The sequence below is a fragment of the Cavia porcellus genome, unplaced genomic scaffold (assembly GCF_034190915.1).
Source record: "Cavia porcellus strain 051 isolate PalLab524CR breed Dunkin Hartley unplaced genomic scaffold, mCavPor4.1 scaffold_14, whole genome shotgun sequence".
Classification (NCBI taxonomy): domain Eukaryota; kingdom Metazoa; phylum Chordata; class Mammalia; order Rodentia; family Caviidae; genus Cavia; species Cavia porcellus.
The window spans coordinates 63,806,128-63,833,694 of NW_026947497.1; the positions used below are offsets into that span (position 1 = coordinate 63,806,128).

The following is a 27,567-nucleotide window of genomic DNA, read 5'->3' on the forward strand; positions in this document are numbered from 1 at the left end:
CTGTGTCCTTAGTCTTTCAGCCAAGTGTGCATTTAGAAACAACACAAGCAGCTGTCAAGCCATCTGCTAAGCAGCTTGTTTTGGAAAAACACCCTTCAGTTGTCCCTAGTTAAATATAGTCCTTAGTTTAAGTGGGGGGAGGGGGTGCAAATATTTTTAAAAATCAACTTTCTTCCTGAGACAAATTATTTCAGTCATTTGCACTCAAAAGTGGAGATTCTGAGCAGTTTACAGGAAAAAGCTTTTCCATTTCCAAGGTAACTCTCCTTTTGCAGCACAGGGGTTGGTGTGTGTTGAATAAGAGCATGTAGGAGCCTGTGTGCAGCTGTCTCATCTGCAGCTGAAGATGACTGCAGCTTCGAGCCTGGATTTTTCTCTGCAGCCCAGATTCAGGCAGCTCACTCGTGGGCCTGACTCTGATTGCTATGAAAGTCGATTTTCTTCCACTTACAAGCCCTCCCCCAAGTTTATTTTCAATTGCATTAGTGACAAAGGGTCCAGATGGATTTCTTGGCACAGGTCACTTATGCTGAGAGGACAGGTGCTCCAGGTGGAGGTGGCCACGCTGGATTCCGTGGCCACGCTGGATTCCGTTGCCCCTGACAACGTGCTGGTTTCCCCTCTGACACAGACTCAGCTTCAAGAGCAGTTGGTCATGGGCAGCCATTGCCAGAGATGGCCACGCTGCTGTTGCTGCTGAACCAGACTTGGGCTGGGCAGAAGCCAGGACGGCTGCAGCTGGCTGGAGATGGCTACTCCCTCCCACATGCGAAGGTTTGCATGCTGCGGGTCACAAAATAGGGTAAGACCAGGAAGAACAGGAGGCTGCGGGTTACAGCAGGCAGAGAGGATGGCTTCAAAAGGAGACTTACCCTCCGTGACATGCAGAAATCTGCAGCTTCCAGGAGGAGATGGGATGGAGTCCCTTTCCATGGCTACAGAACATGCGGGTTTTCTTTCCTTTCCATCTTACTTGGTGTGATCCAAACACACAACGAGTGTTTAAATGGTTTTCCACGGATTGCATTAAAAGACACGTCATCAAGCCCCCTCGAAACACTGTGCTCCCCCTTATCTCAGACACACTGATCCACTCTTTTCACCACTTTTTGCAGCAGCTCTGGAGTCCTCTTTCCTGTATGTCTTTAATTGTGCTGTCCTAGCTGCCTCAATGTCCTGAATCCACTCAAAATATTTGCTTTTCATGGTCATTTTGACTTTTGATGAAGCAACAGAACCCGTATGTACTAGATCCAATGAATAAGATGGGTGAGGTCACAGCATCATGTTTTTACAAGGCTGCCTTTCCCCTGGAGGGCGCTTGGCAGGAGCATTCACCAAGGAGCAGTGGCTGAACCGCTTCAGAAAGTGGTCAGGAGGATGGGACAAGTGTGGTCAAAGCGAAGGGAAGGACTTTGAGGGGGACTTGTGGCAACGTGTCTTTGACAGTCAGCCCCTGTATTTGTGCCCCCAATACTGAGGTGAAGCAGAGCTGTCTGAGGTGTCAGCAGCCTGTCTGCAGGGATCCCCAAGATCTCCCTGTGCCCATCCCTCCGCCTCGAAGTTTGAATGCACCGGATCGGACCCCCTCCTCACCTCCCGGCTGAAGGGGCCTTACCATCTCGGCCCCAGGAGCCGTGTCAAGGAGACTCACAGACATACCAAGGCACAAGCCAAGCTCAGGATGACTGTCCTCAGTGAGAAGAGAGGCTCCCCATTCTTTTTTTTTAATTTTATTTAAAAGGAAAAAGAGAAAAAATAAAACAAAACAAAGCCATGTAAGGGTACAAGTAATACAGAACTACAAAAAAAAAACAGAAAGAAATCACCAGTTAATAGATTACACATTATCATCTTAGAGATAGTTGCTCAAGTCACAGTATCAAAGCATACAAAGTAAACATTCAAACAGAGAGACTGCAAACAGTTGTGTTCAACGATCCAACCAAAAATATTAATATGGTCAGCTATTTAACACCCCTAAACACACTTGTAGTTGTATCCTTTAGAGTACTTTTTTTCCCTCTGTTTTTTACAACAAAACTTACACATTTTGGGTTTTATTACTCCTTAGTTCTTATTACTTTTTTTTTTTTTTTGGAAGAGAATAAAGTCAAATATGGCAAAACAAAGCTGTCAATCAAAACCAAGGATAGACATAGTACATGATGTAAAAACAGAGTACAAGGTTATCAACAATGGTTACCATAAGGCCTCTTGCTTCCTTAAAAAGAATTGTCTATCTCATTAGATATTATAAAGTTGAACAAAACAGTAGAGAACAAGACCAATAAAACTTAAACATTGTAAACATTACAGGACTTCCAAAGGAGATAATAGTCAAACCAGAATGGGCATCTTAGTGAATCTTATTGCCTTCAAAGTAGTTGCCTATACCCTCAAACTTGATACTATCATACAGAACGGAACAGAGTCTAATCAGTCAAAATAAGATAGTGGGAATAATACAGGGCTTCAAATCAAGTTAATAGGAAATCAAATAAGTTACTATAATATATCCAGCTAATTTTTTTAATTTTTCCCCTTAATTAAAAAAACATAAAAAATAACTAAATAACTTTTAATAAATAAGGGAGAGATTGAGATAAAAGAGGACATAACAACATAACAATACAGGTCTGTATTGTTATCATAACAATACAGACTGTTTCAGCAACCTAGTGCTTCACCACCAAATAACCCGACTTAATAGTAGTTACCATAGTGTCTGTCTTTTTCCTTGAAATACTTGAATATAACTTCATATACTATATCTTCAAATATTTCCATATCAAGAAGCCCAGAATAAAGCCTTTCCAATTAATAAGTGAAAACTTTATAAGGCTTCAAGGCCACATAATGGGGAGTCATGATTACCACATACTTTTATGTATTTGAATCATTACTTACATTAGAGGCTCCCCATTCTTAAACTGAGGTTCTGCAGAAGTTTGTGTGTCAAGGGTCCTTAGTTTAAAAGCTGTAACTAAATTAAAAGGCATCGGGTTTTCCCCTGTGAGGATTCAGCTCGCGCCCATTTATCTTCCGTCTGAGGGAGAAACAGACTCCCACACACGCCATGTCTCACCATCGCCCCGGAGGTGGGGTGCGAGCGGTGAGCCACCGCGTGGGCCTCTTCTCCAGCTGGCTGCTTCCTGTCCCCCTCCCTGCAGCCAGAATTCACGGCCGCCTTCCATGGCCTCGAGGACGAGGAGGGCCAGAAGAGCAGGACACCAGCGCATCCCTGCTGCTCCTCCACGCCAAAGAAAAGCTCACCATGGAAGCCTTGCCTGTCTGTAATTTACCCCAAAGAGAGTCATGCTTTCATATCTTGGATGAGCTATTTCTCTCATAATGTTCTATAAGCACCTTTCCGGCTTTCTTACACTGGGTTCCACACCGTCACTACTTAGTCTGACTATAGTCCTGAGTCATTGTGATGCTGACGTGTCTCAGGCACCCGTGTCTGATGGGATGGTGATGTTCAAACTGTGGAAAGGGCGTGGATGCCCTGGAGAGCCTCGGCCTATGCTGCCCCCTGGAGGCCACACTGCAGACCAGCAAGGGTATCCCCAGCAGCTCTGAGCAGAAATCATCACCAACAGGGGGCGCACACTTCCCGGTCATCTGCTGCGGGCTTAGCAGGGGTAGACGAGGGCCCCCATTCCTCATGGTTTCTGGGGCACAAAGGAACACAGGCAGGCACCATCGGGAAATGAGGGCTCCAGCTGCTCAGGCCCTGCAGTACACTGAACTCAACCTTGCAACAAGATCAGACGATGTTTGTGTTCCACATGCTTCATAGCACATAAAATGTCCCTACTCCTCCTGCGTTTCTCTCCATAAACCTGGGAGCCGGTGCTCGAGATGGCCAGTGTGACGAGGAAGCAGGTGGTCTCTTTCCTATTCATCTTCTTTCCTCCATCTCCCTTACTGGCTTGTTTTCTGCGGCCCTCTTACGGCACTGTCTGGGCTAACTTGGAACTCTGGCTGACGACCAGTCAGCCCAGGTTGCAGAGGCTCTGGCGTGCAGGTCTGGGGTGGCCCAGGCATTGGCACACCTTGGGGGTGCTTCCCAGCGATACTCAGGCTGCCACTGAGCAGGGGGTTGGAGGAGTTCTGACTCCCCTCACCATCAACCCGGATAAATTTGGGGAATCGGGCTTGAACATCATGGTGTTGGCCCCTCTCCAGCCTTGGCTTCATCTTGGCTGTGTTTTAGGGCCACTTGGGGGAGTTTTTCAACTGATGACCCTGGGGTCCACCCCAAGCAATTCTGAGTTGTGGGTCTGCAGCGCCATTCAGGGCTCTGACTGCTGCCCACTTTCCAGGTGGCTCAGGTCCTAGCTGAGCTCTTGAACCACGTCTGGCATCTGGGTCAAAGCACACCTGGCCAGGAAGCACCTGGCATGCAGTGGACAGGGTCTGCACTCGGCGGCCTCTTCTCACAGCCTGCACTTAAAGCATGAGCGTCTGGACCTCGTGGCCCCCTGATGTCTGCATTTGAGGCTCCTAGTTCTCAGTTTCCTGCCTGGCTTTAGATTGGTTTGAGCTCGTCCTTCCCAACTGGAAAGCAAGTCAAAGAGGGCTTAGCTTGGCCAAAGAGTTCGCCTCCCACCAGTTTCCTGGAGGCGGACCCTGATAACTCTCCTCTAGCAAAGCACTGTCCTGAAGAACCCAGAGCCTGGCAGGCTTGTGCCAGCGCTGGTCAAAGCAATGGTAATGCTGCAGAGAATTACATGTCAGCACTAAAATAGGAACTCCTCGTAGGGCCAGCATATTATCTAAATACATGTACCCTTGCACAAAACAAACTGCTTGTGTTTTACTGAATAATGGATATATTTGATAACTTGCTCTTTTGGGTTTGAATCAAGATAATCCCTGTTTCAAAAGTGGACACCACTGAATATGAATACCACTGAATGTAATGAAGTTCAGAAAAAATAAAAATCTGAATATTTACATGTTCCAAAATTTAAAACTGGAGCTGTAGCTTGGTGAAAAGAGCCGGGATTCAATTCTGAGTACCAATGAATCTATCAACCAATCAAATTTAGCAGGAATATTTCAATATAGTAGTTCATATTTACTCTAAGATTCCTCTTGGGTTACTTTTCCATTAGTTATGATTATTCAAGAGTAGTAGAGCCGGGCGTGGTGGCTCACGCCTGTAATCTCAGCACTCAGGAGGCTGGGGCAGGAGGATCCTTATGAGTTCGAGACCAGCCTGGGCTACAAAGTGAGCTCAAGGCCAGCCTGCGAGACCCTGTCTCAAAAAAAAGTACTTAAAAAAGAAAGAAATTGTTTCCCTAACGTAATCAAATCAGGACTTGGCTGACCGGTCAGCTCAATCCTTCCAGAAGAATAGAGAGCAGAATTTGGTGGACAAAAGAAGAAAGAACTTCAGAGTCAGGAGGGCCTAGCTCAGCCCGAAGCTGCGGGGGGCCGTGCCTGGTCTCTGGTTCCTTCTCTGTCCTTTGCAGACTGGTGAAATTCACAACAGGGCAGTGGTGGGTTAGCGGCCTCCAGGATTCTCCACAGCGAAGGATACGCTCTGTGGTTGCGTTTTCCAATCACTATTTACCAGAATAGTACAAAATGCAGTTCTGCTGCATGTATATTTAAAAGTATAAGATAGAAAATGATACCACAGAGTTTTATTGGATCATTGAACAGAACTGTTTGCAGTATCATTGTTGGAATGTCCACTCTACAAGCTTTAATTTTGTGACTTGAACAATTATTTCTAAGATGGCAATATGTAATCCATTAACTAGTGATTTCCTACTGCGCATTTTTTTATTCTGTAAACCTGTATAACTTGTACCCCTTCACTGTTTTTTTTTCTTTCTTTTCTTTTCTCCTTAAATAAAAATAAAAAAAAAAAACAAACAAAATGCAGTTCTGAGGGGGTGAATTTTTAAATTTCTTTTTGATGCTAATGTGGCCTGGCCAATTTGGTCACTACGACAGGGACATCAGGTTAGCCTAGGTTTCAGGTTCTGTGCATGTTATTTACAGTCTCCAAGCCTCAGTTCCCTTGTCACACACACGAGCTGCTTCAGGGAGGCTCTAGTGACGGCCACGCCCTCTTCCCACAGCCACGCCTCCCTCCTCCGAAGGTGCTCTGCAGGGTGGGGTTGGGGGTTCTGGCCCATGAGTCACAGCAGGCCCACTCTGCAGTGAGGAGCCTGGGGAGCCTGGGGAGCCGCACTGGAAGCTGGACTCTGCTGGGCTGGTTGCCTGCGAATCCACTCTGATTTTACAGGAGCCGATGGAAAGGGTCACCCTCCCCCACACAGTGTCCAGTCTGCCTGGCTGCGTTGTTCCTTCCGATGCCTTTTTGGGTGAGTTAACCTGGTACCCATAAATCTGGTCCCAGGTAGACACTACAGCTCCGGCAGCCGCCTCACCTCGGGATCCCTGAAGCCCTGACAGCGCCATTTTGGGTAGGTGTGGCCAACGCCCAGGAAGTGGACCCACTCCTCCATCCGGATCTGGGGCAAGAGCAGTCAGGGGACCCCCAAGTCCACCCCTTCCCCTGGAAGCCAGGGGCCCAGCGTGGGAGCAGGGAGGGCGATGTCTGCTGCGGGCCTCCCCTGAGAGGGACGGGGACCTTGAGCAGCGCTTCTTTCCTCCTCCCAGCAGAAGCAGACCTCTGGGGAGAGGGGTAGCTAAGGTGGTGTCCCCATCAGCCCAGCCAGGTGTCACCACCTGCACCCAGGTTCAGCATTCGCCTGTGCACCCCGATCACACCGATGAGCGCCCACTGTGTGCGAGAAGCCGGCCCACGGGGGACAGGGAAAGTAAACAGTCCCACAAGCGTTTGGAAAGCACTGTGGACAGTCCGGGGAGGAGGCCTGAAACCCAGGGGAAGGTAAGGGCCTGAGGAAGGGGTGCGGGTAGCAGCTCCTTCCAAATACCAGTGGGACCGCCCCGCGCATGCGCAGAGATAAACCACGGTGCCGTGTCGTCTAAGGGCAGAAGTGCTCGGCAAGATGGTGGATGATGGAGGGACACAGATAAGCAGATAAGTGCTGTGAGCATGGGTGTGAGAGAGCAGAGAGTTAAGGAGAAGAAAGGAGGGGAAGGAGGAGAAGGTAGGAGAGGGAAGAAAAAGGAAGAAAGGAGGAAAAGGAAAAAAATTAAGTTTCTCTCACGGACCATGGCAAGGGATACAAACCGCAAGAGGCCACCTTCCTGTCACTAATTCTAAGTGTGTGCCCCAAACGAGTCTATCGGCATCTCGTCCCTAGAAATGATGACCACGACTGAGCCCCCATAGGCAGTCAGTGGCCACCACGCCCTGCCAAAGATCTCTGATGACCTAGGGTCCCACGTGGGACACCCGTGGGTCCCTCCTCTCTGTAACCAACCCTGCCAGCCATCTCCACTCTGTTTCATCGCCGGGTGACCCTTGTGCAGGTCATTATCACCTGCACCAAGAGAGCCTCAGCCAACGCAGATGCCAGGAAGCCCTGTTCCCCATCATCTGCACCCCACAGCATGCAGGGTACACAGCTCTCTGCCTGTCCTATTAACAGCTGCTCTCCTAGGGGACCTGGTATCATCACCAAGAAAAGTGTGAGGCTCCCTCCAAGTGCTGTTCCATTTTAAGGCATTAAAACATCTTCCTCCTCCTCGATCCAGACCCCCCTACCGAGGAGCAAGGGAAGATTACAGCAGAAAGTGTCACTAATGCTGAGGGTTCATATTTGTATCTGTTCACTCATGGGACAGTGTTTGTGGAGAGGCCAGCATGCTGGGGTAAGTGCTGTCACAAACTCCCATATTGCAGCGGTGATGTGACAGAGACAGCGGTGATGCAGACAGAGCAGCGGTCATGTGTGGGTGTCGCTGTGGTTTCCCTGGCACCTAGGATGCTCCCAGCCCACAGCTGCCATCAGACCTAGCTCGTGATGCAGCTCAGTAAGAGCCACGAGCCAGCAGCACACTCTCGGCAGCATCTCCCCACAGCTGAGCAGTCTTACACATAAGGAAACCTTTGGTCCTCACTGTCAGGTGTCCTTCTTGTCTCTTCTCACGCAGGAGCAGTGATGTGGAAAAGTGTGTCTACACTGCCGGTCAGTGCAGGAATTTCAGCAGAAGCTGTGGAGAAGACACAGAGGCCATGGAACAGGACTTCAGGGACAGGGGACAGTGGGACACAGACAGAACAGGTCCGGAGGGAGGATCTCACACCCCACTGAAGGGTGCAGGGAGCGGCCAGCCAGGAGCCAGGCCAGCGTGGGGCCCAGAGTCAGGGCTGCAGTGGAAGATGGAGGGTGGCGGGGGAGGTAAGGAAGAGGAGGCCTGATGGCCACAGGGGAGCATGGGCAGCCATCAAGACGTGGTCTTAGGTAGAGGTGGTGGCCATGGAGAGGAGAACACTAATTTCATTGTATGGGAGGGTGAATTGGTCCCCAAATCCTCAAGGATGTTAGGTTCCATTGGCAGGAACTAGAAGTGCTAGTGTAGACATCCAGACCCAGAGTGCTGGGCAGGGTAGATTGGTTGTCTCGGGGGCCCCCATGGTCCCAGCCATTCAGGTTCCTGCACTGAGGTTCCTTTGCTCTCTGCTGATCAGATCAAAGGATTATTTCAGTTATTTAGGTAAAAAAAGAAAAGGGGTTCTTTCAAAGTTAGCCCTGAAGGAGATGGAGGGACCTTGTCTCTCCTTTTTTTTTTTTTTTTTAAAGATTAAGATAAAAGAAGACATAACAACGCAGGTCAGAACAGAACAATTTATGCAACATAATGTTTCACCATAAGACAACCCGACATAACAGTAGCTACCATGGTAGCATCTCTTTCCTTGAAATATTTGAGTATACCTTGATATACTATAGTATCAAAAATAAAAAGACAGTGTAAAACCATTCAAGAGAATGAAAGTATTACAAGGTATTCAGAACCAACTACAGAAAATGAACAATGGTTACTATATTATCTCCTTGTCTATAAAAAATTGTTTATACTATCACATATAACAAAGTCCAGTAAGATACAACATGATAAAACCGATGGAGACAGAAAAACATAAGCTTGGTGGGACTTCAAAACAAGATGATATTAAATCATTGATAGCTATTACAATGTCTTGTTTTCTTCAAAATTGCTGTTCATACCATCACAGACAATAAAATCAAACAACCCAGAATAAAACTGTTGTAATCCCCACAGAGCCCCTGAGATGAAAAATGGGGCAAGACCCCAAGATGACAAACGGGGCAAGACGTCTTTTTTAAAAGAAGCGCTTTTATTTTAGCTGGCCCAGCGACACAGTGCAGATGGAATTTGCAAAGCTGTGCAACTGAGTCAGAATTTTGACTGATTTTTATAGTTCATTTATGATTAGCTCATTGATCATTAAGTACATAGTGATGAGAAACAGAAATAAGGTGGGCCTTTGTTCCCCTTTGCTTGAGGTAAGAGGCATTTCACAGTGGGTGGTTAGCCAACTCATAGCCCTTGGTCTGACAATCCCAGGAACATTTATCTCTCATAAAGGGAACAATGGTTGACACAGCATCATTTGTCTCTTACAAGGGGAACAAAAGTTGACATAGCACACAGGTCACTAAGGTGGGGGGGATGACGCATTACAGAACAGCAGAACGACGCGGTCAGTTAATTTATAACTATGTGGTTGGTGCTTGGTTACTAGGGTAATGAGCTCAGTACAGAATGACAATATTACTAATAACTATCTTTTTAAGTAACTATTTTTGTTAATTATCTTTTAATCAACTATTTTAATTTTTCAGCATCTTAGTATAACAAAAAACATTCCATTTAATGAAAGAAAACATAAGGCTTCAAAGCAATATAATGGGGAATCATGATTACCACATACTTTTATGTATTCTTACCATTTCTTACACTAGGGAAACTATTTGATATTTATACATGTGAGTTTGATTTATTTCGCTTATGAGTATGTTCTCAAGCTGCATCCATTTATTTATAAATATCTCAATGTGATCATTCTTTATAGCTGAGTAGTACTCCATTGCATAAAAATACCACAACTTTTTTATCCATTCCTCAGTTGGTGGACACTTAAGTTGTTTCCAAGATCTGGCTATTACAAATTGTGCTGCTATAAACATGGGTACACTTATATCACTATAGTATGATGTTTTCAGTTCTTCTGGGAATATGCCTAGAAGTGGAATAGCTGGAACAAATGGGACTTCCAATCCCAGCTTTCTGAGAGATTTCCAGACTGACCTCCACAAGTCTACACTCCCATCAACAGTACAGGAGAGTTCCCCTTTCCCCACAGCCTCTCCAGCGTTTGTTGTTGATAGTTTTCTTGGTCCTGGCCAATCTTTCTGGAGTGAGGTGAAATCTCAGTGTAGTTTTAATTTGCATTTCTCTAATGACTAATGATGATGAACATTTTTTCATGTATTTATTTGCCATTTGTATTTCTTCATCTGAGAATTGCATATTCATCTCAGATGCCCATTTTTTGATTGAATTCTTGAATTTTGGGGGTCTGATTTTTTTTTAATTCTTTATATGTTTTAGACAGAAGTCCTTTGTCTTAGGGACAGTTCACTAAGATTGTTTCCTAGTTTGTAGGTTTTGTTTTCACTATGCTAGAGATTTCTTTTGACATGCAGAAACTTTTTAATAAGACATGATCCCAGTTGTTGATTCTGGGAAGTATTTCCCATGCAGTTTGATTCCTGTTCATGAATTCTCCACCTACCCCTATGTCTTCAAGGTTTTTACCCAACTTGTCTTCCAATAGATTTAGTGTTTCCGTTTTAATATTCAGACCTTTGATCCAGTTAGATTTTAATTTAGTACATGATGATAGGCATGGGTCTAGTCTCAATTTTCGGCATATGGAGAGCAAGTTTTTCCAACACCATTTATTAAAGAGACTGTTGTTCTTCCAGTGAGCATGTTTGGCCCCTTTATCAAAGATAAGGTGGTTGAGTGTGTTTGTAGTTGTGGCTGTATCTTCTAATCTATTCCATTGATCTTCAGCTCTGTTTTGATTCCAGTACCATGTTGATTTTACTACAGTTGCTTTGTAGTATAACTTCAAGTCAAGGATTGTGATGCCTCCTGCCTTGTCCTTTGCTGTTTAGAACTGTCTTTGCTATTCTAGGTCTCTTCTGGTTCCAGATGAATTTTCGGGGTGATTTCTCTAGGTCTATGTGGTATGTTGATGGTATTTTTATTGGGATTGCATTGAATCTGTGTAACAGTTTTGAGAGAATGACCATTTTCACAATATTTATTCTTCCTATCCATGAGTAAGGAATGTCTTTCCATTTTCTGAGATCCTCTTCAATTTCTTTTTTCAGTGTATTATAATTTTCCTTATATAGATCTTTCACTTCTTTTGTGAGAATAATTCCTAAATATTTCATTTTTTTGGTTGCTAGTGTGAAGGGTGTGGCTTTTATTATTTCTCTCTCTCTCTCTCTCTCTCTCTCTGATTTTGTTGTTAGTGTATAGAAATGTTATTAATTTTTGAGTATTGATTTTGTGTCCAGCTGCATTGCTGAATTTATTATATCTAGGAGTCTTTCAATGGAGTTTTGGGGGTCTTCTATGTAGATTATCATGTCATCCGCAAATAATGATAATTTAACTTCTTTGCCTATCTTTATCCCTTTTATTTCTCTCTCTTGTCTAATTGCTCTGGCTAGTATTTCCAGTACTATTTTAAATAGGAGTGGTTATAAGGGACATCCTTTTCTTGTGCCTGATTTTAAGGTAAAAGCCTTCAGTTTTTGGCCATTTAGTATGATACTGGATGTTGGTTTGTCATAGATGGCCTTTATCCTATTGAGGTTAAGACCATCTATTCCAATTTTCTGTAAGGTTCTTATCATGAATGAATGTTGGACCTTATCCAAAGCTTTTTCTGCATCTACAGAAATGATCGTGTGATTTTTACTTTTGGCTTTATTGATATGGTGGATTACATTTATTGATTTATATATGTTGAACCATCCCTGCATGCCTGGGATGAATCCCACTTGGTCATGGTGTATAATCTTCTTGATTATTTGCTGCATCCTATTTGCCAATATTTTATTGAGGATTTTTGTATCTGTGTTCATTAGGGAGACTGGCCTGTAGTTCTCCTTTTTAGTTGGGTCTTTCTCGGGTTTTGATACTAGAGTAATATTTGCTTCCAGGAATGACTTAGGAAGGATTGCTTCCCTTTCAATTTCATTGAAGAGTTGGAGGAGTGTCGGCATTAGGTCTTCTTTGTATTTCTTGTAGAATTCCGCAATGAATCTGTCTGGGCCTGGGCTCTTCTTTGTAAGTAAGGACTTAATTACATTGTCAATTTCATTAATAGAAATTGGGTTATTCAGCAGTTTCACAACTTCTTGACCTAGCTTTGGTACTTCATATGTTTCTAGGAATCTATCAATCTCTTCTGTATTATCAAACCTATGAGAGTAGAGGTTTTCGAAATAGGTGTTAATGATCTTCCGTATTTCTACAGAGTCTGTAGTGATTTTGCCTTTTTCATTCCTTATTGCAGGAATTTGAGTTTCTTCTTCCCTTTTTTTAATAAGGTTGGCTAGGGGCCTATCAATTTTATTTATTCTTTCAAAGAACCAACTCTTTGATTCGTTGATTCTTTGGATTGTTTTCTTAGTCTCTATTGCATTAATTTCTGCTCTGATTTTTATAATTTCCTCCCTTCTTTTGGCTTTGGGCTTGACTTGCTCTTCTTTTTCTAGATGTTTGAGGTGTATGTATTCATTCTGTTTTCCTGATGTGGGAACTCAGTGCAATAAATTTTCTTCTGAGGACAGCTTTCATTGCATTCCACAGATTCCAGTAAGTTGTATTTGTATTTTCACTTGCTTGTAGGTATTGTTTAATTTCTTCTTTAATTTCCCCTGTGACCCACTGATTACTCAAGAGTATGTTATTCAGTTTCCATGTGTTTGTGGGAATTTTGCCACATCATTTATCATTAATTTCTAGTTTCATGGTGCTATGATCCGATAACATGCATGGGATAATTTCAACTCTTTTGCATTTATTTAAATATGTTCTGTGGGCTAGTATATGGCCTATTTTAGAGAATGTCCCATGTACTGCTGAGAAGAATGTGCATTCTGATGTTGTTAGATGGAACACTCTGTATATGTCTATCAAGTCCATTTGTTCACAGGTGTGATTCAGTTCTGTTATTTCTTTGCTGATTTTCTGTCTGGTTGATCTGTCCCTTGGTGTCAATGGTGTGTTAAGGTCTCCTGTTATAATTGTGTTATTGCTAATTTGTTTTTTCATTTCTATTAATACTTGCTTTATATAACTGGGTGCTCTGGAATTTGGTGCATGTATATTTAAGATTGTTATCTCTTTCTCTTGAAGTTTTCCCCTAACCAGTATGTAATGATCTTCTTTTATCTCTTCTGATCATTCTTGGTTTGAAGTTCACATTGTCTGCAAACATAGTAGCTGCCCCTGCTGTTTTTTGGGTTCCTGTTGCATGAAGTATTGTTTTCCATTCTTTGACTTTCAGTCTGTGAGTATCCTTTTGGGTTAGATGGGTTTCTTGTAAACAGCATATGGTTGGATGTTGTTTCTTGATACATTCTGCCAGTCTGTTTCTTTTAATTGGTGTATTGAGACCATTTACATTAATGGTTATAACTGTTATATATTTATTTATTGTTGACATGTTATCTTTCTGCTGTTGCATCTTTAACTTTCCATTCTGTTTGTCTGCTTTGCTTAGTGGTTTTTTCCTAAGTGTATCTAAACTGTCTTTCAGTATTCTTTGCAGGGCTGGCATGGTGATCATGAAGTTCTTCAGCTGTTCTTTGTCATGGAAGTATCTTATTTCTCCATCAATTTTGAAGGACAGTTTTCCAGGGTACATCAGTCTAGGTTGGAAATCATTTTCCTTTAGGATCTGAAATGTTTCACTCCCTGCTCTTCTTGACTTTATTGTTTATGCTGAGAAGTCTGCTGTGATAGGTTTTCTTTATAGGTGATCTGTCTTTTCTCTCTGACAGCTTTTAATATTCTATTCTTATGTTGGATTTCTGGGATGGTGATTATTATATGCCTGGGTGTAGTTTTACTTTGGTTATGGCTATTTGGAGTTCTATATGCTTCACTGATCCTGATGTCAGTTTCCATTCTCATGTTTGGGAAATCTTGAGCTATTACTTCTCTAAATATCCTCTTGACATCCTTTGTGTTGTCTCCTTCTTTTTCATTTATCCCTATAAATCTTATGTTGTTTTTCTTTGCATCATCTTGCACTCTTTGAATTGGTATTTCCTGATTGCTTGTTATTTTTAAAAAATATTTCAAAAAAAATCTTTCCTTTCCTGTTCACTAGCTGCAGTCTTGTCTTCGAATTCTGAAATTCTATCTTCACTTTCATTGAGGCAGTTTTTACAACTTTCAATGGAATTTTTGATTTCCTGTATATCTCTTTGCATCTGCTTCATGTATTCTGTTTGTTTCTTATATTGTTCATCCAGAGATTCTTTTTGTTTGGTTCTTCCAATTTTTTAACTGTGTCTTCTTTAGATATGTTCAGCATCTCTTTTATTTCTTTTATCATTTCTTCTTTTACCTGGGAGATTATTTCTAGTTTGAATTCCTTTAAAGCTTCCCGGAGTTGCTTCTTTATTTCAGTTGCTATTATTTCAGGTATTTCAGGTGTATGGCATATGTTTTCTTCTATGTACATAGCTCCTAAGGTTTCTTGGGATGGGCTGGAGGCTTGAGATTGTATTTTGGTCTTTCATTTTGTCATTTTCCTATATTTCCGTGTTTCAAGTGTTATTACAAGGCTTCCCCTGGACCTGTTGAAAATCCTCTTCTATGTTCTCAGCTTCTGGGACTCTGGCCACCCAGTTCCCCAGAATGAGAGAGGGTCACTGGGGGTGGGGCAGGCAGGCTCTAGCTCTGCTGAGCCGGTCCAGTGCGACAGGAAGCTGCAAAGTTCCCTGGCCTGTGGAGCAAAGATCTTAACCCCTCCCAGGGCTCACAATGATGCAGGAACACTCACCCCAGGTCACCCAGTCTCCAGAGTTGAAGGTGTAGGCCAGGGCCTCATCTCTCAAATTGCCATCTTCCTGAGTGCAAGTGTGTTGTTGATAGAAGGCATAGTGCAGGAAAGGACACAGGGACACAATAGACCTGTCCAGGCTTGTTTTCTTTGGTTTGATTTTTAAGTCAGAGCTTGCCTCTAACTCACAGTGATCCTCCTGCCTCAGTCTCCTCAGGCCTGGGATTACAGGCATGCACCACCACATCTGGCTTAGGCTTGCTCCATCCCTCCCAGCACTGGACCTCTCCACCCTTTCCTGTGGAAACAAAGCTGGACTTGGCCTTTCCACACCAGAGTCTGCATATCCTGTCCCTTTCCCAGAGCTGAGGAGAGGTTGGGTGGTGGCTGATGCTTGAGGCTAAAGACATCTGGAAACTTCTTGTCTCCTAAAGGAAAATCTGACCTCAGAGTTCTTCATTTCTTGCCAGTTCCTTGGAGATGTCCAGGCAGAATAAAGAGCCCCCAAAACAAGGAGATGTGCAGAGAAAGTTAGGGCGTCCAAGTGGCCCAGAAGAGAGGGGGTGGGAGGGATGGGAAGCGTATGACATGGCCGGACCCGAAGTGAGGTAAGAGCAGGAGAGACATCCAGGGACACAGCAGTGGGACCGGAACTGTAAGGTCGGGAGGTCCAGGCAGCCCTGGCCCGGCTTCCTCCTTAGCCCACTCTCGGCAAAGGGGCGCAGGGTAAGTTTTCCTCCTCCCCCAGCAAGTTCTGAGCTCCTTGGAAGCCACAGAGCTAGGTTTGTGTTCAGCCTTGTGTTCCTGGATTCCTGAGACAGTGACCTCCAAGAACCTTTCCTGCAGGCTCAGGGGATCCTCCTCCAAGTCAGAAAAGAGATGGCAGTCATGAACTCAGGGCATATTGTAATCCCAAATATTGTGTATGGTCATCCAAGTAATGTAATCCCTTTTCCAGTCTTCCTCACAATCCAAAAATTATATTTATAATCCCATTGAGATGTGATTGGAATCCCAGCAAGTTAATTCCCATCTACCACCTCCAGTGCAACCCATGGTGAGAGTAAAGACACCAAGACAGATTCAAAGTTATGGGCAGCCAAGGGGTACTGAGTCCAATCCCTGTGAGGATGTGTGGACAAAGGCCCTGATCCTAGGCCTCTCCCAGAATTTATTATCTTGTGAAGAAGCAGGTGGGTCAGGGATGAGTGACAGCGAGGATGGGGGAACTCCATGAGTAACTTGAGCTGGCTGGCCAGGTAGGGAGAAAAGCATCTCTGCAAAATGCAGAGATAAGGATATACAGAAGGATTAATTTGCATAATTCAATTAAGGTAGCTACTGAATTGTTTTAGGAAGCTGTTGCTTCTGTTTCTGATATGGGAACTTCTGTGCCCTGGGGACTCATAGCCTCTTTACCCTGAGGCTCATACCCAGTTGACATTCCTGGAGCTGACTGGCTCTGCCATCCCGCTGCACTCATCTTTTACAGAGAACACTGTGTGAGGAAACAGGAGACTGTTGGATGGCTTTGGAGATTACATCCCAGTACCTCGGCTGGCCTTGTTTGCAATGCTTAGAGCCAATAGAATACAGAAGGAAATACCACAGTCAGCTCTGTACACGTCGGTATACGGAAATAAGCCTCCATATAATCAAAGTTGCAGCAGTTGTTCTATACTCAAGGGGAGTCACTCAAATTGTCTCCCACAGGGGTGGAAACTTGCAGTGGCTCCAGTCAAGGCCTCAGAGGCTGTGAGCTCTGGATTAGCCTCAGGGCCTCACCTGGCTGAGGCCTGGCAGGAGCCGGAGATCTCCAGCTGAAGAGTAGCTCCAAACTTCCCTGCACCACGAACATGGGTCAGAATTTAGTTTTATTGAAGGGAAGATTTCCAAATGAGGATGTTACTTCACATAATAGTTTTTGCTGCTGTTCATTAGAGAAAGTTTTATCCATTAGTGATGTGATTCATACTGAATCATTGTCTGAATCCAAATCTGTAGACCGCTATGGAAACTGATGGAACCCTATGGAAATCTATGGAACCTACGGCAAGTGAGACAGCTGGGCTGGGAGGACCATCCAGCTCCTCTGTGGCCCTTTGTCGCCCCCTGGAAGCACTTATAAGTAATCAGTGAGTGATTAGCTTGAGCAAGGGTAGGATGGCCTCACCAGGCCTTGACTTCCCCTTCTAGGCTGTGCAAGTCCCTGTGTGAGTTGCGAGGTCTTCCGACCTCGGCTTTGGAAATTCTGATTTCTAGTTCTTGTTATTTGGGGGTCAACAAATTTGGCAGGGAACCTAGAACTCTCTAGCTGGACAGAACCTGGCCAGCTGTCACTGTCATGGCCACCATCCTCCGGGGGGGGGCAAGACATTCCTTGGCACAGGCCACCAGGATTATACTCCGTCCTCTTCCTGACCATTTCCCTTTCAGAGATGGCAAGATCTGCTCTGCTCACCATTTCCCCCAAGCCTGGCAAAGTTCCTGGCCTGAAACAAAAGGAACAGCCAAAGAGCCTGCAAAAGACATTGGAGGAGGGCATTTTACAAAACCCGGGTGGACCCAGAGGGGCAGCGAGAGCAGCCTCCTTTCCATGTCCCACTGGAAGGGGCAAAGGGCTGCTGTGTGATGCTTGGGTCAAGGGAGCCACTGAGCCACTGAGACTCCACCAGGAAGAAGCCAGAGCTGGATCCCCTGACCTCCCACCAAAAGCTCCTCACCGCCCCTAAAACTCAGAAGAGCAAGGAGCCTGAAACTGACAAGTGAACTCCAAGACGTAACTTGGGGAGAGGAGGATAGGGAGCAGACGCAGGAGACGGAGGGGGAGAGCCTGGAGATGGAGCTAGCAAGGTGTGAGGTGAGCTGTGTCTGGTGGGCAGGGCTACTGTCCTGACACTCAGGAGGCTGAGGCAGGAGTGAGTTCAAGACCAGACTGAACTATGCATGGTACGCAACCCTGGCTCAAAAAGCAAAGCACCAAGAGGTCTGCAAAGTGAATAAATGAGCTACAATTGTGAACAAAACTCACTGGAACGTGACTCAGTAGCTATGTACCATCTTCGTCACTGGCTTAATATAGACAAACCCAGGGTCAGATACTTGCCAGGGATTTAGCTCCATGGCACAAGCACTTGCCTGGCAAGTGCAAGGTTGTGAGTTCAATCCTTGGTACTAAAAAAGAAAAGAAAAGAAAAAAACAGAATGAGTTAACTCAGCAACTGAAGTTTGAAAACTTTCCTAATGCACAAAAAGTTGTATACATTTTTTTAAAGTCCCTAAGTGCAAAGAATATGAAGAAAAAAGAGAAGTCCTTGGATTCTGTGAGGCAGGAGCTGAGAAGACCCTCCAATGCAGCCAAAAGTGGGAAGAGCCAGAGGAGCCCAGCCCAGAGCTCGTCACCATCCAGGGGAGTTTATATTTGTAAGCCAGGGAAAAGTTACTGGAATTCTAGTGTGTGATCTACCACTTCCACTGCAGCCACAGGAATTAAGAGACAGGCAAACAGAGTAAATAGACAAATATGTATGCACAGTTGTGGGGAGCCCAGGGGACCCTGAGTTCACTTAGGAATCTTTGAGGAAGGGGTGGCTCGAGGTTGGGTGGCTGTGAGAGTGGCAGGGTAAGGGCTGGGTAAGGGATACAGTGGCACCTGTGTGACATGCACAAGATAGCTGATTCAGTAACAAGTGCCTCTAAGTCAGGAGGAATCTGCATAATTCGGTTTGAGGAAGTAGCTTGTGTTTTGGGCCAGTTGCTTCAGCTCTGATGTCTAACTTTCTTGCCCTGGGGCGTCCCTGCCTCTTTCTCAAGGCTCAGTCCTAGCCCACAGTGCAGCTGCCTCTCAGCCTAGCTCCCACTCAGTAGCAGGGAGCTGTAGATTAGGCATCCCTGACCTGTAGCATTGCTTCAAAGGTCACACATCAGCACCTGCCCCAGATACATTTACAATGCTTAAAGCCAGCTGAGGGGGGAGAGGACTGTCCCAGCCACCTCTGTACAGTCAGTGCAGGAAAGCAGGAAAAGCTTGATAGTGGAGACACCTTGTCTTCTTCCAGGGAGAGCCATCACAGAGGTCCTCCCCAGGAAAGGTGGCCGGCAGGAGCCCTCCCAGAGGCAGAGGACAGCAAGGAAGCTTCGAGTCATCTTCATGAGGAGGGAAATCCACTCTGACAACCCAAGACCCACATCTCATGTACATCCGAGGTCCAATAATATCCAGACTTATGGGCACAGCCACAGCAGGACCGACCGAGCGACAAGCAGAAACAGAGCAATCCCAGATAAATGACCCAACATTACACCGCTGGAACCAGCAGAAGACAAAGTAAGCCGAAACCTAGCAGAAGGAGGAAAATAACGGAGGTCAAAGCAGAATTTCTTTTTTTTACAGAAAATAGATAAAACTGACAAATATTTAGTTAGACTAACAAAGAAAAAGACTCAAACAATCAGAAACGAAAGAGGAACTGCTGTGACTGATTCTGCAGAAATATGAGCAGATACCATGAGGAGCTACCCAGCAAGAAATTGGGTGACCTCAGGGAAACAGCTAAATTCCTAGAAACCTAGAGGATGGACTTGGAAAGAGATGCAGAAGCTGAGTAGAACAATAACAAAACAGACTGTTGACTCAATAGGAATATTACTATTCCTATCGTCTGTCATCAGGGACAGCCCCAGACCTAACTGATGGCCTCCCTGCTGTATTTTACCAACATTTACAGAAGAACTAAAATCAGGCCTCCTCAAAGGCATCCCAAAAATGTTGAGAAACAGGGAATTTTCAGACTGGTCCTGTGAAAGCAGCATTAGCCTGATAGCAAGCCCAGAGGATACAGTAAGGAAGAGGACTGCAGACCGGTATCCCTGACAAACCCTGATGCAAACATCCTCAATGAATGGCTAGGTAACAACAGCTCGATGGTGCATTTAAAAGGTCATTCAACGTGGTAAAGGCCTGTGCATCCCAGGGCTTCGGTACCTGCATCCATAAACATGCCACACCGTAGTAACAAAAATGGCCAACGACACATGATTATCTCAAAAATGCAGAAAGGGTTTTGACAAAATCCAACATCCACATCTCAAAACATAAATACAGAGAGAAGCACCTCACCACGATGGAGCCCCCCGGGGCCAGGCCCAGGTGGAGTCGGAGCAGAGGCGAGCTGAGGGCGTCTCCTTGGAGACCAGGAGGTCACTCCACATCATCCTGGAAGGTCACAGCCAGAGCAGTTAGGCAGCAGGAAAAAATAAAATGCACCCACACAGCAAGGGAAGCTGTATGACGCTTTCTGTTTGGGGGTAGCATGAGCTTATGTGTAGAAAATTCTTGAAAATTAAAAAAAAAAGCAACCAGAACAGATGAATTCAGTAACTTGCAGGTCATAAAACCAATATACAAAAATAAGTAGCATTTCTGCTTTACACCACTGAACTGTCTGCAGAGAAATTTAAGGGAATAGTCCCATTTACTAAAAATATTGAGGAATACATTTATGCAAGGAGCTAAAAGATCTGCACTCTGAAAACGACAAGACGCTGACGAAAGAACATGAAGACACCACCGAGGGAAAAATGCGCCACGTCTTTGGATCGGAGGGAGCATTAGTGCTGACACCCAGGCAGGAGGGTTACCAGCGGCCGGACAAGGAGAAGAGTGGGGAAAGAAGGGATGTCAGTCAAAGGGTAAGAGTCTCAGATTGCAGCAGGAGGTCTAATGATCTGGTTCGTTAGTGCTGACCACTGAACATGATCTCCAGAATCACGTCAGTTCTTATCAGTGTCAGTGTCAGTTTTCCCGGAACCAGAAAGTAAGTCCTAACACCAGGGAAACTCCTCACCAGCAAAGCAATCTTGAGCAAAATGAACAAACTCAGTTTTACAATCTGCTGTAATCCAAACAGCGTGGCGATTGGCACAAAAACATACGCAATCCGGAGGCAGAGCCAGGAAGCCACAGTGGTGAAAGCGGGATCTCTTCTTCAGTAACCAGTGCTAGGGGAACTGGAAATCCACAGATAGAACAAAAATAGTCTCTCTGTCCCCTTATAGACACAGCTCAACTCCTGTGGGTTAAAATCTCTAAGACCTGAAACTGCAACACTACTAGAAGAAAGCTAAGGAGAATCGCCACCATATGGGTCTGAGCAGGAACTCCTTGACTACATGCACAGGGGGCAAAGCAAAAACAGGCAAGCTGAAGCATTCAGATTAAAAAGCTTTCTGACAACAAAGGCAACAATAGCAAGGTGACAATCTGTGGATTGGAAGAAAATATGTGCAAATCATGCATGGGATAATATCCAAAATGTACAAGGAACTTAAATGCAAGAAAGCTAACAACCTTCTTAAGAAATGGGCGAAGGGGTGAGCAGATGTTTCTCAAAAGACTATGTCCAGAGACCAATGAATATATGAAAAAAAATAGAAACGCAGGGCAAAGCTCCAATGAAATATCAACTCATGCCTGCTAGGACATCTTTCCTCAAAAGACAAATGTTAGAAGCCCTAGCAAGAGTGTGGAGAAAAGGGGACCCTTGTGGGGGCGGATAAGATTGTAAAGTCGTGGTTTGGGGATGTAGCTCAGTGGTGAGGTCCTTGCCTGGTGTGCCAGTGCTCCCCGTGTTCAATACACACACACACACACACTAATGCTAATTACTGCCACCATTTTAGAAAACAGTATAGTGGTTCCTCAAAACACTAAAAATAGAATTACCCTATGATCCAGAAATCTCACTTCAAATTAGTGCATCCAAGAGACTCCTGCACTCCTGTGGTCATGTGTACATTGTTTGTGATCGTCAAGCTGTGAAGCAATCCGGGTGTCTGTCAGTAGAAGAAACTGTGGCATTGTGTCCGCCATGGACTGGCACAATCCCTGGGAAAGAATAAAGCTCAGACGTTGTGCTAAGTCATAAGCATAAGAAAAGTCAAGTACAGAAAGGCAAATCCAGTGTGACCTCGTTTATATGAAATCTCACAGAGTCAGTTCCGGAGTAGGATTTGATTGATTACCAGAGGCTGGACAAGGGGAAGAATGGGGAAAGAGAAGATGCTGATCAAAGGGTAAACCTTCAGACAGCAGGTGCAAGTTTTAGTGATCTGGTGCACTGCAAGGTGGCAATAGCTAAAAATAATGTGTATTTCAAAAGCACCACACTGGTAGACTTATAGCACACTCTCACACACAGTACTGAACTGGTGAAGTGAGCGGTGTGTTCGCTCAGTTGAATATTCCTCTAATAGCAATACACAATTATTATTCATCCCAGAAGTAAATAAAGCAAAGGAGGAAGTGGGTTCAGTGATCCTCTCTGGGAAACCTGCACCCTCTCTCGGTCAGGGAGGACAGAGGTGCCTGCTAGCACATGAGCACTAAGTCCTGCGGTAAAGACACTGGCTTTAGAGTTCTGTATTGTAACACACCCTAGTGTAAGTCTCCTCTCTTCTCACATGTTTGAGCACTGCAGAATGAAGGGGGGCCATGGAAAGAGCCACATCAGGGGACAGTTAACAGTGCCTCTTCCAGAAAGTACACCCAAGCCCCAAGCTTCCCAGCCTGACCTTTGGTGATCTGTGTTTTGGAGGCATCGTGTCTCTGTCTCTCTGTCTCTCTGTCTCTCTGTCTCTCTCTCTCTCTCTCTCTCTCTCTCTCTCTCTCTCTCTCTCTCTCGGCAGGAGGATGGGGTTTCAGGCATGAGCTGGGGTATGGGGAGAGCTTGGGGCAGCGTGACAAAATGCCTCTTGGGCTGCGTGCTCTATATATAGAAGTTCATGAGCTCATCACTTTAGAGGTTCAAGGACATGGTTCCAGCTCAGCAGTGGCATTGTGGTAGGAGGAGGTGACAGGGAGCCGTCACGGAGTGAGGCACAGTGCCAGAAACCTTGTGCTCTGTCTGTACCGATTCTCTCTCTCAGGAACTAACGCCCCCCCCCCAGAACCATACCAGCCCCCCACGGGTGACACCCCCAGCGAGCTCCCACCGGGACCCACTTCAAGGTCCTGATGCTCCTCGGTGCCACCACCCTGGACCTTGATCTCCACACGTGGACAGGGGAATAGAGACCACATCCATATCACAGGCTGTGGCGTCCCCAAACATCGCCAGAGGGCTCACACCCCTTCCTCCCGGTGCCTTCCCCAGAGCCTTCTTCCCCACAGCCTACAATCGATCTGCTCATTTGGTTCCATAGGTCAGGATTTTTGCCCGTTTTCTTCATTGGACTGGGCATGTGGCAGGTCTCCTGTCAGTGTTTGTTGAGTGAATGGATAATCCACATATAGGAAGCAGTGGGAGGGTGAAGTGAAAGCTGTTTAGACTGGGAAGCCCCCAGAGAGGGCCATTGTGCCACAGTGTGTGACCTGGGGCCACAGCCTGAAACCTCGGGAGCTGAGAGCCACAATGCCCCTGCCTTCTGAAAGGGCCTTTGTCCCAGAGACAGAAAGCTGATGGCACAGTGGCCCTGTCTGGTTCAGGTACTGGGTTGCAAGCGGACCCTGCCTGCAGCCTCAGCCTCGGAGTCTTAAGCTTTCCCTCCCACCAGCACAGAAGTTTCTAGAATCCCACGGCATGGGTGTGGCGAGGCAGCACCCTGGGAATGGAGCCAGAACAATACTGAAAGTGGAGGCTGTGCTAATCAGAAAGCTGGGGTGGCCCTGAGGATACAGGACAGGGCTTTCCTGGGGGAAACTTCTAAAGTTTCCCACACGCAGCTGACTCTGTGACTCAGGCCTATGTGGGGCCTGCCGCTCCCGCTTTCCCCCCAAAGGACACAGCCACAAGTGTGCCGGGGACTTGTTTGAGTTGCCAAGTCTGACACCACTTGGCCTTCCCATCCCAGACTGAGTGACCAGAGCCACCCACTTGGTTCCCAGTGTCCTGGGGTGACCCTAGATGCCCAGCGGCAGGAGGGAGAAACCCCAGGAAGAAGACACACTGCTGTCCCAAATTCTTACTGCCACCAGCGACAGAGCTTCCCAGGGCCCTGTGACCGCCACTGCCTGTCCTAGTGCCCCGGGAAGAGGCCCAGCGCCCGTTCCCACCAGTACCAGCCCAAACTCGGCTCCTCTTCTGCTCAGCACTTGGACTCAGTGGGGTTTATCGCTCCACCATGCATCTGTCTGGCTCTTTGGATTTTCTTTTTCTTGCAATGGTTTCTCACAGCCTGTGTCTGCGAGGACGGGGACGGGGACAGTTTCCGGGTGCATTGCCGTCTCCACAGCTCCAGCCGAGCAGAGGAGATCCCAGAACCAGAAATGTCCATGCTCAGCGGGGAGGTAGGATGGGTCCCCGGGGAGGTCGGTGACAGCTGCCAAGAGTCCTTGACCTGAGCTCATCCACATTCTTTTCCAGTTCTTTCAAGTTCTTCTTTCTTCTCATCCTCTTCCAAACCGCACCCACCCTCCCGCATCCTCCCAGTCCCACCCGGGCTCAGTTCTCAGGGTCCTTTCCATTTCCTCTCCCCACCCTGGCCTCAGTGTGGGGTTACACTGCCCGCCTGACTTGCTGTCACCTCCTGTCCTCACTCAGGGTTTTCCTCCCTTTTGTAGGTCTCAGATCAGCTCCCCCAGCATCCCAGCTCCAGCTGCTTTGGCTGCTAGTGGCGCCCCTGTTTCTGACTGTCAGTACCCAGGGTGGTCTCCTACAGGCCATCCCTGTCCCCACTATCCCAGCCTCCTCCCCTGGGAACGCCCCTCCAGGCTTCATTTCCCCACATCTCTCTCTTGGGGCCCCTGCCTCCGGCCGCCCAGACAGCATGAGTGATAACAGAAACCCAGGCGCAAGCTGCTCACCACCACGGATCTCCCTAGGTTCACTTGCGGGGTGGGTGACAGGCTGCGTTTGAGGGTCAGGACCCCCTGGGTATGAACTTGCACTGACCATGGGCATTCTACTCCTAGCTGCCACCAGCTCTCCAGGGACCATGGTCTCAAGCCCCCATGTCACGCCCCTCCTATCTGTCCCAGCAGGTGGTAACTCAGTCCCCCTTATCAGGCACAGGGACAGCTGTCTGCAGGCCCTGGGGAAATCAAAGGCGGGGTACAGGCAGGGGAGGAGAGAGAACTTCCCGCTTTCTCCCAGAGACTGAGAAGGCTACAGAGGCCCAGACCTTTCAAGTTGCTTTCTTCTAGCTGCCAAAGTGATCTGTGGCTGGAGGGCAGAGGCACCGGGGGACAAAGCTGTGGCTTCCCTCCACTCTGGGGTCAGGGCCAGTCTGTGCAAAAGTCAACAGCCCCCCAAGCATTCCCACAGCCCCCCTATGGGCAGCAGAGAGGCGGAACCCTTCCTCGGCCGGAACTCCAGCAAGCGGTGAGTCCTCTGTGCATCCCCAGCCCTGACCCTGCCTGTGCCCGGCATGGTTTCACTTTTGCAAACATTTGTTTGTGCCCTTCGAGAGGAAACCATCTCAGCCTGCCGAGGGAAGCCTCCTTACGGGTGAGCGAACTTTCTGACCGACAGTAGTCATTTCTCGCAGTGAAGCCGGGGTACTTGGTTCTCTCTGACTGCTTGTTTCTCAGCTGCCGGGTTTTTTTTTTTTTTTTTTCCAGTGGGCGGGTCTTGTTTCTCTACCAAAAACGACTGTCAGCAATGACAGTTTCAGGCTGCGGGTTGTTGTCCCCTAACATCTAAGTCACTGCTCTGGGGACTGGGGGATGTGTTAAAGAAATGTTGATTTCCTCTTGGTAGACTCAGGGCTCTGAATAAAAGGAAGCATAGGGTGATTTCATGGTGTGAAAATAACCCTTGGGGTATAAGCGGGGGACCAAGCCTCTCTGAGGTTTCCTCTGGACCCAGGCAGCTGTCGTGCAGAAAAGAGCCTCTTATTTCTCCCACAGGTCAGCCTGCGGCAGATGGCTAATTACACGGCTGCGCCCGAGGATGAGTACGATGTCCTCATAGATGGGGACCTGGGTGTCGAGGAGGGGGACCTATGCGCCAGGTCTTCAGCCACCGTCCTGTCGGCCCAGCAGGTGGGCCAGGTCTGCGCTGCCCTGTTCACTGTGGGCCTCCTGGTCAACCTCTTAATTCTGCTCATCCTGGTCAAATGCAAAGGACTCAAACATGTGGAAAACATCTACTTCCTCTGCGTGGCCCTTGCCAACCTGTGCTTCCTGCTCCCCCTGCCATTCTGGGCTCCCGCTGCCCAGCACAGGGAAGGCCTGGGCCGTGCCGCTTGCACAGTTCTGGTGGGGCTGCACTCCTTGGGGCTGCACGGGGAAGCTCTGTTCAACGTGCTCCTGACCCTGCACGCGTCCCAGGTGAGAGAGCTGGCCTGGGCCTGCAGAACAGTGACCAGCGGCGTCGTTACAACACTGATAATGTGGCTGGTGGCCTTTCTGGTCACTTTGCCTGAGACAGTGTTTAATCTGCTGCTGCCGCAAGGCCGGAGTTCCAGGTGCTCCTTCAGCAGCCCTCACTTCCTGCTGGTGGAGGAGCCTTCCTGGAAGTATTTCCTGACCCTGAAGGTGAACCTCCTGGTGCTTGTGTTGCCACTGTCTGTTCTGCTATGCGGCTGCCTTCGAGCAAGGAGCAGGGAGGAGCCACCAGGGAAGTTCCGGCTGGTCTGTGGCATGGTCTCTGTCTTCCTTTTGATGTGGGCACCCTACAACATCGTGCTTCTCCTGTCTGCTTTAAAAGAGCGCCTATCCCTGCATGCCTGTGAGAGCAGTGGCAAACTGGACGCCAGTATTCAGATCACCAAGATCATCGCCACCACCCACTGCTGGGTCAACCTCCCTCTGTACTTGTGGCTTGACCAGACATTTCGGGGACACCTCTGTGACCTGTGCCGGTGTGGCAGGAGCCCGTCCCAGCCTGATGTCAGAGAAGCTACACAGGGCGCCGTGACGGGCAGCTGGGACCAGTCTACTCAACTCTAACACTGCATCAAGGACAGGATGAATAAACACAGACCTGGGTCTCTTTGCATGGTTGGTAGTAGCCTTTTATTACCTTTGTGTGTAAAATGGGATACAGGAAGAGCAGAGCTGGAGGAGCACACATGTGTGCCAGGCTCGCCACAAACCTGAGTGCCTTTGCTCTTGTGACTGGTCCATGGTATGGGTGGGTGCAGTCTCCCTCCTCTGAGCAGGAAACTGAGGCTCAGAGCCGCGTCTGAGGTTGCAAAACTAGAAAAGGAGCAGGATTGAGATGCAAAGCCAGGTATCATTTGCAGCAGAGCCCAGACTTTATTTAGCCGACCACCCTCAGCTTCCCAAAGCTGTCCAACAGAATGCACAAAATAAACTGTGCTTTAAGCAAACCAGTTTGACCATGCTCTGTATTAGAAGCAAGGGATAGGACAGCAGTTTTTCAGGCTCTTTTCCTTGCAGTGATAAGGATTGGCTAGCAGGAGGCTATGGAACTTAAAGGTGAGGTAGCTGGTTTTGTGCAAGTCCTGGAAGCTCCCCTGGCTGCTCGACACACCTTGGTTCACATGTGCAGCAAGCTGTGAGCCTCTCGAGGTTTCTGTGCATGCTCCGACTTTCTCACAAAGGCCACGGGATTATAGAAAGTCTATCAGCA

At 46.9% G+C, this 27,567-nt stretch overlaps 1 protein-coding gene and 1 long non-coding RNA gene across 5 annotated transcripts; one reads left to right on the forward strand and one right to left on the reverse strand.

Moving 5' to 3' along the window:
• Positions 1–9,260: 9,260 nt before the first annotated feature.
• On the reverse strand, positions 9,261–20,913 carry LOC134478743 (uncharacterized). 2 transcript variants are annotated; one of them, XR_010051588.1, is made up of 2 exons: positions 20,151–20,913; positions 9,261–19,370 (listed from the first exon to the last, which is right to left on the reverse strand). It is a non-coding gene; the product is annotated as an uncharacterized LOC134478743 (long non-coding RNA). The 2 variants fall into 2 exon arrangements; XR_010051587.1 differs by having other exon boundaries at positions 20,146–20,913.
• A 2,947-nt stretch (positions 20,914–23,860) lies between these two features.
• On the forward strand, positions 23,861–27,304 carry LOC100719164 (chemokine C-C motif receptor-like 2). Of its 3 annotated transcripts, none has more exons than XM_063261055.1 (3): positions 23,861–24,317; positions 25,173–25,350; positions 25,878–27,304. In XM_063261055.1, exons 1-3 carry the CDS (start codon positions 23,935–23,937, stop codon positions 26,919–26,921), a joined length of 1,605 nt encoding a protein of 534 aa, XP_063117125.1. In that variant the 5' UTR covers positions 23,861–23,934; the 3' UTR covers positions 26,922–27,304. The 3 variants fall into 3 exon arrangements, with proteins under 3 accessions (XP_063117125.1, XP_063117124.1, XP_013015504.1); XM_063261054.1 differs by having other exon boundaries at positions 23,924–24,317; positions 25,173–25,476; XM_013160050.3 differs by lacking the exon at positions 23,861–24,317 and having other exon boundaries at positions 24,399–25,476.
• Positions 27,305–27,567: the final 263 nt, after the last annotated feature.

Coding starts and splice junctions, on each gene's coding strand:
- LOC100719164 (XM_063261054.1), top strand. CDS start 23,935: ATGCCCAGCGGCAGGAGGGAGAAACCCCAGGAAGAAGACACACTGCTG. Junction 24,318..25,172: donor TGTCCATGCTCAGCGGGGAG/GTAGGATGGGTC, acceptor GCTTTCTTCTAG/CTGCCAAAGTGATCTGTGGC. Junction 25,477..25,877: donor CGAGGGAAGCCTCCTTACGG/GTGAGCGAACTT, acceptor TTTCTCCCACAG/GTCAGCCTGCGGCAGATGGC.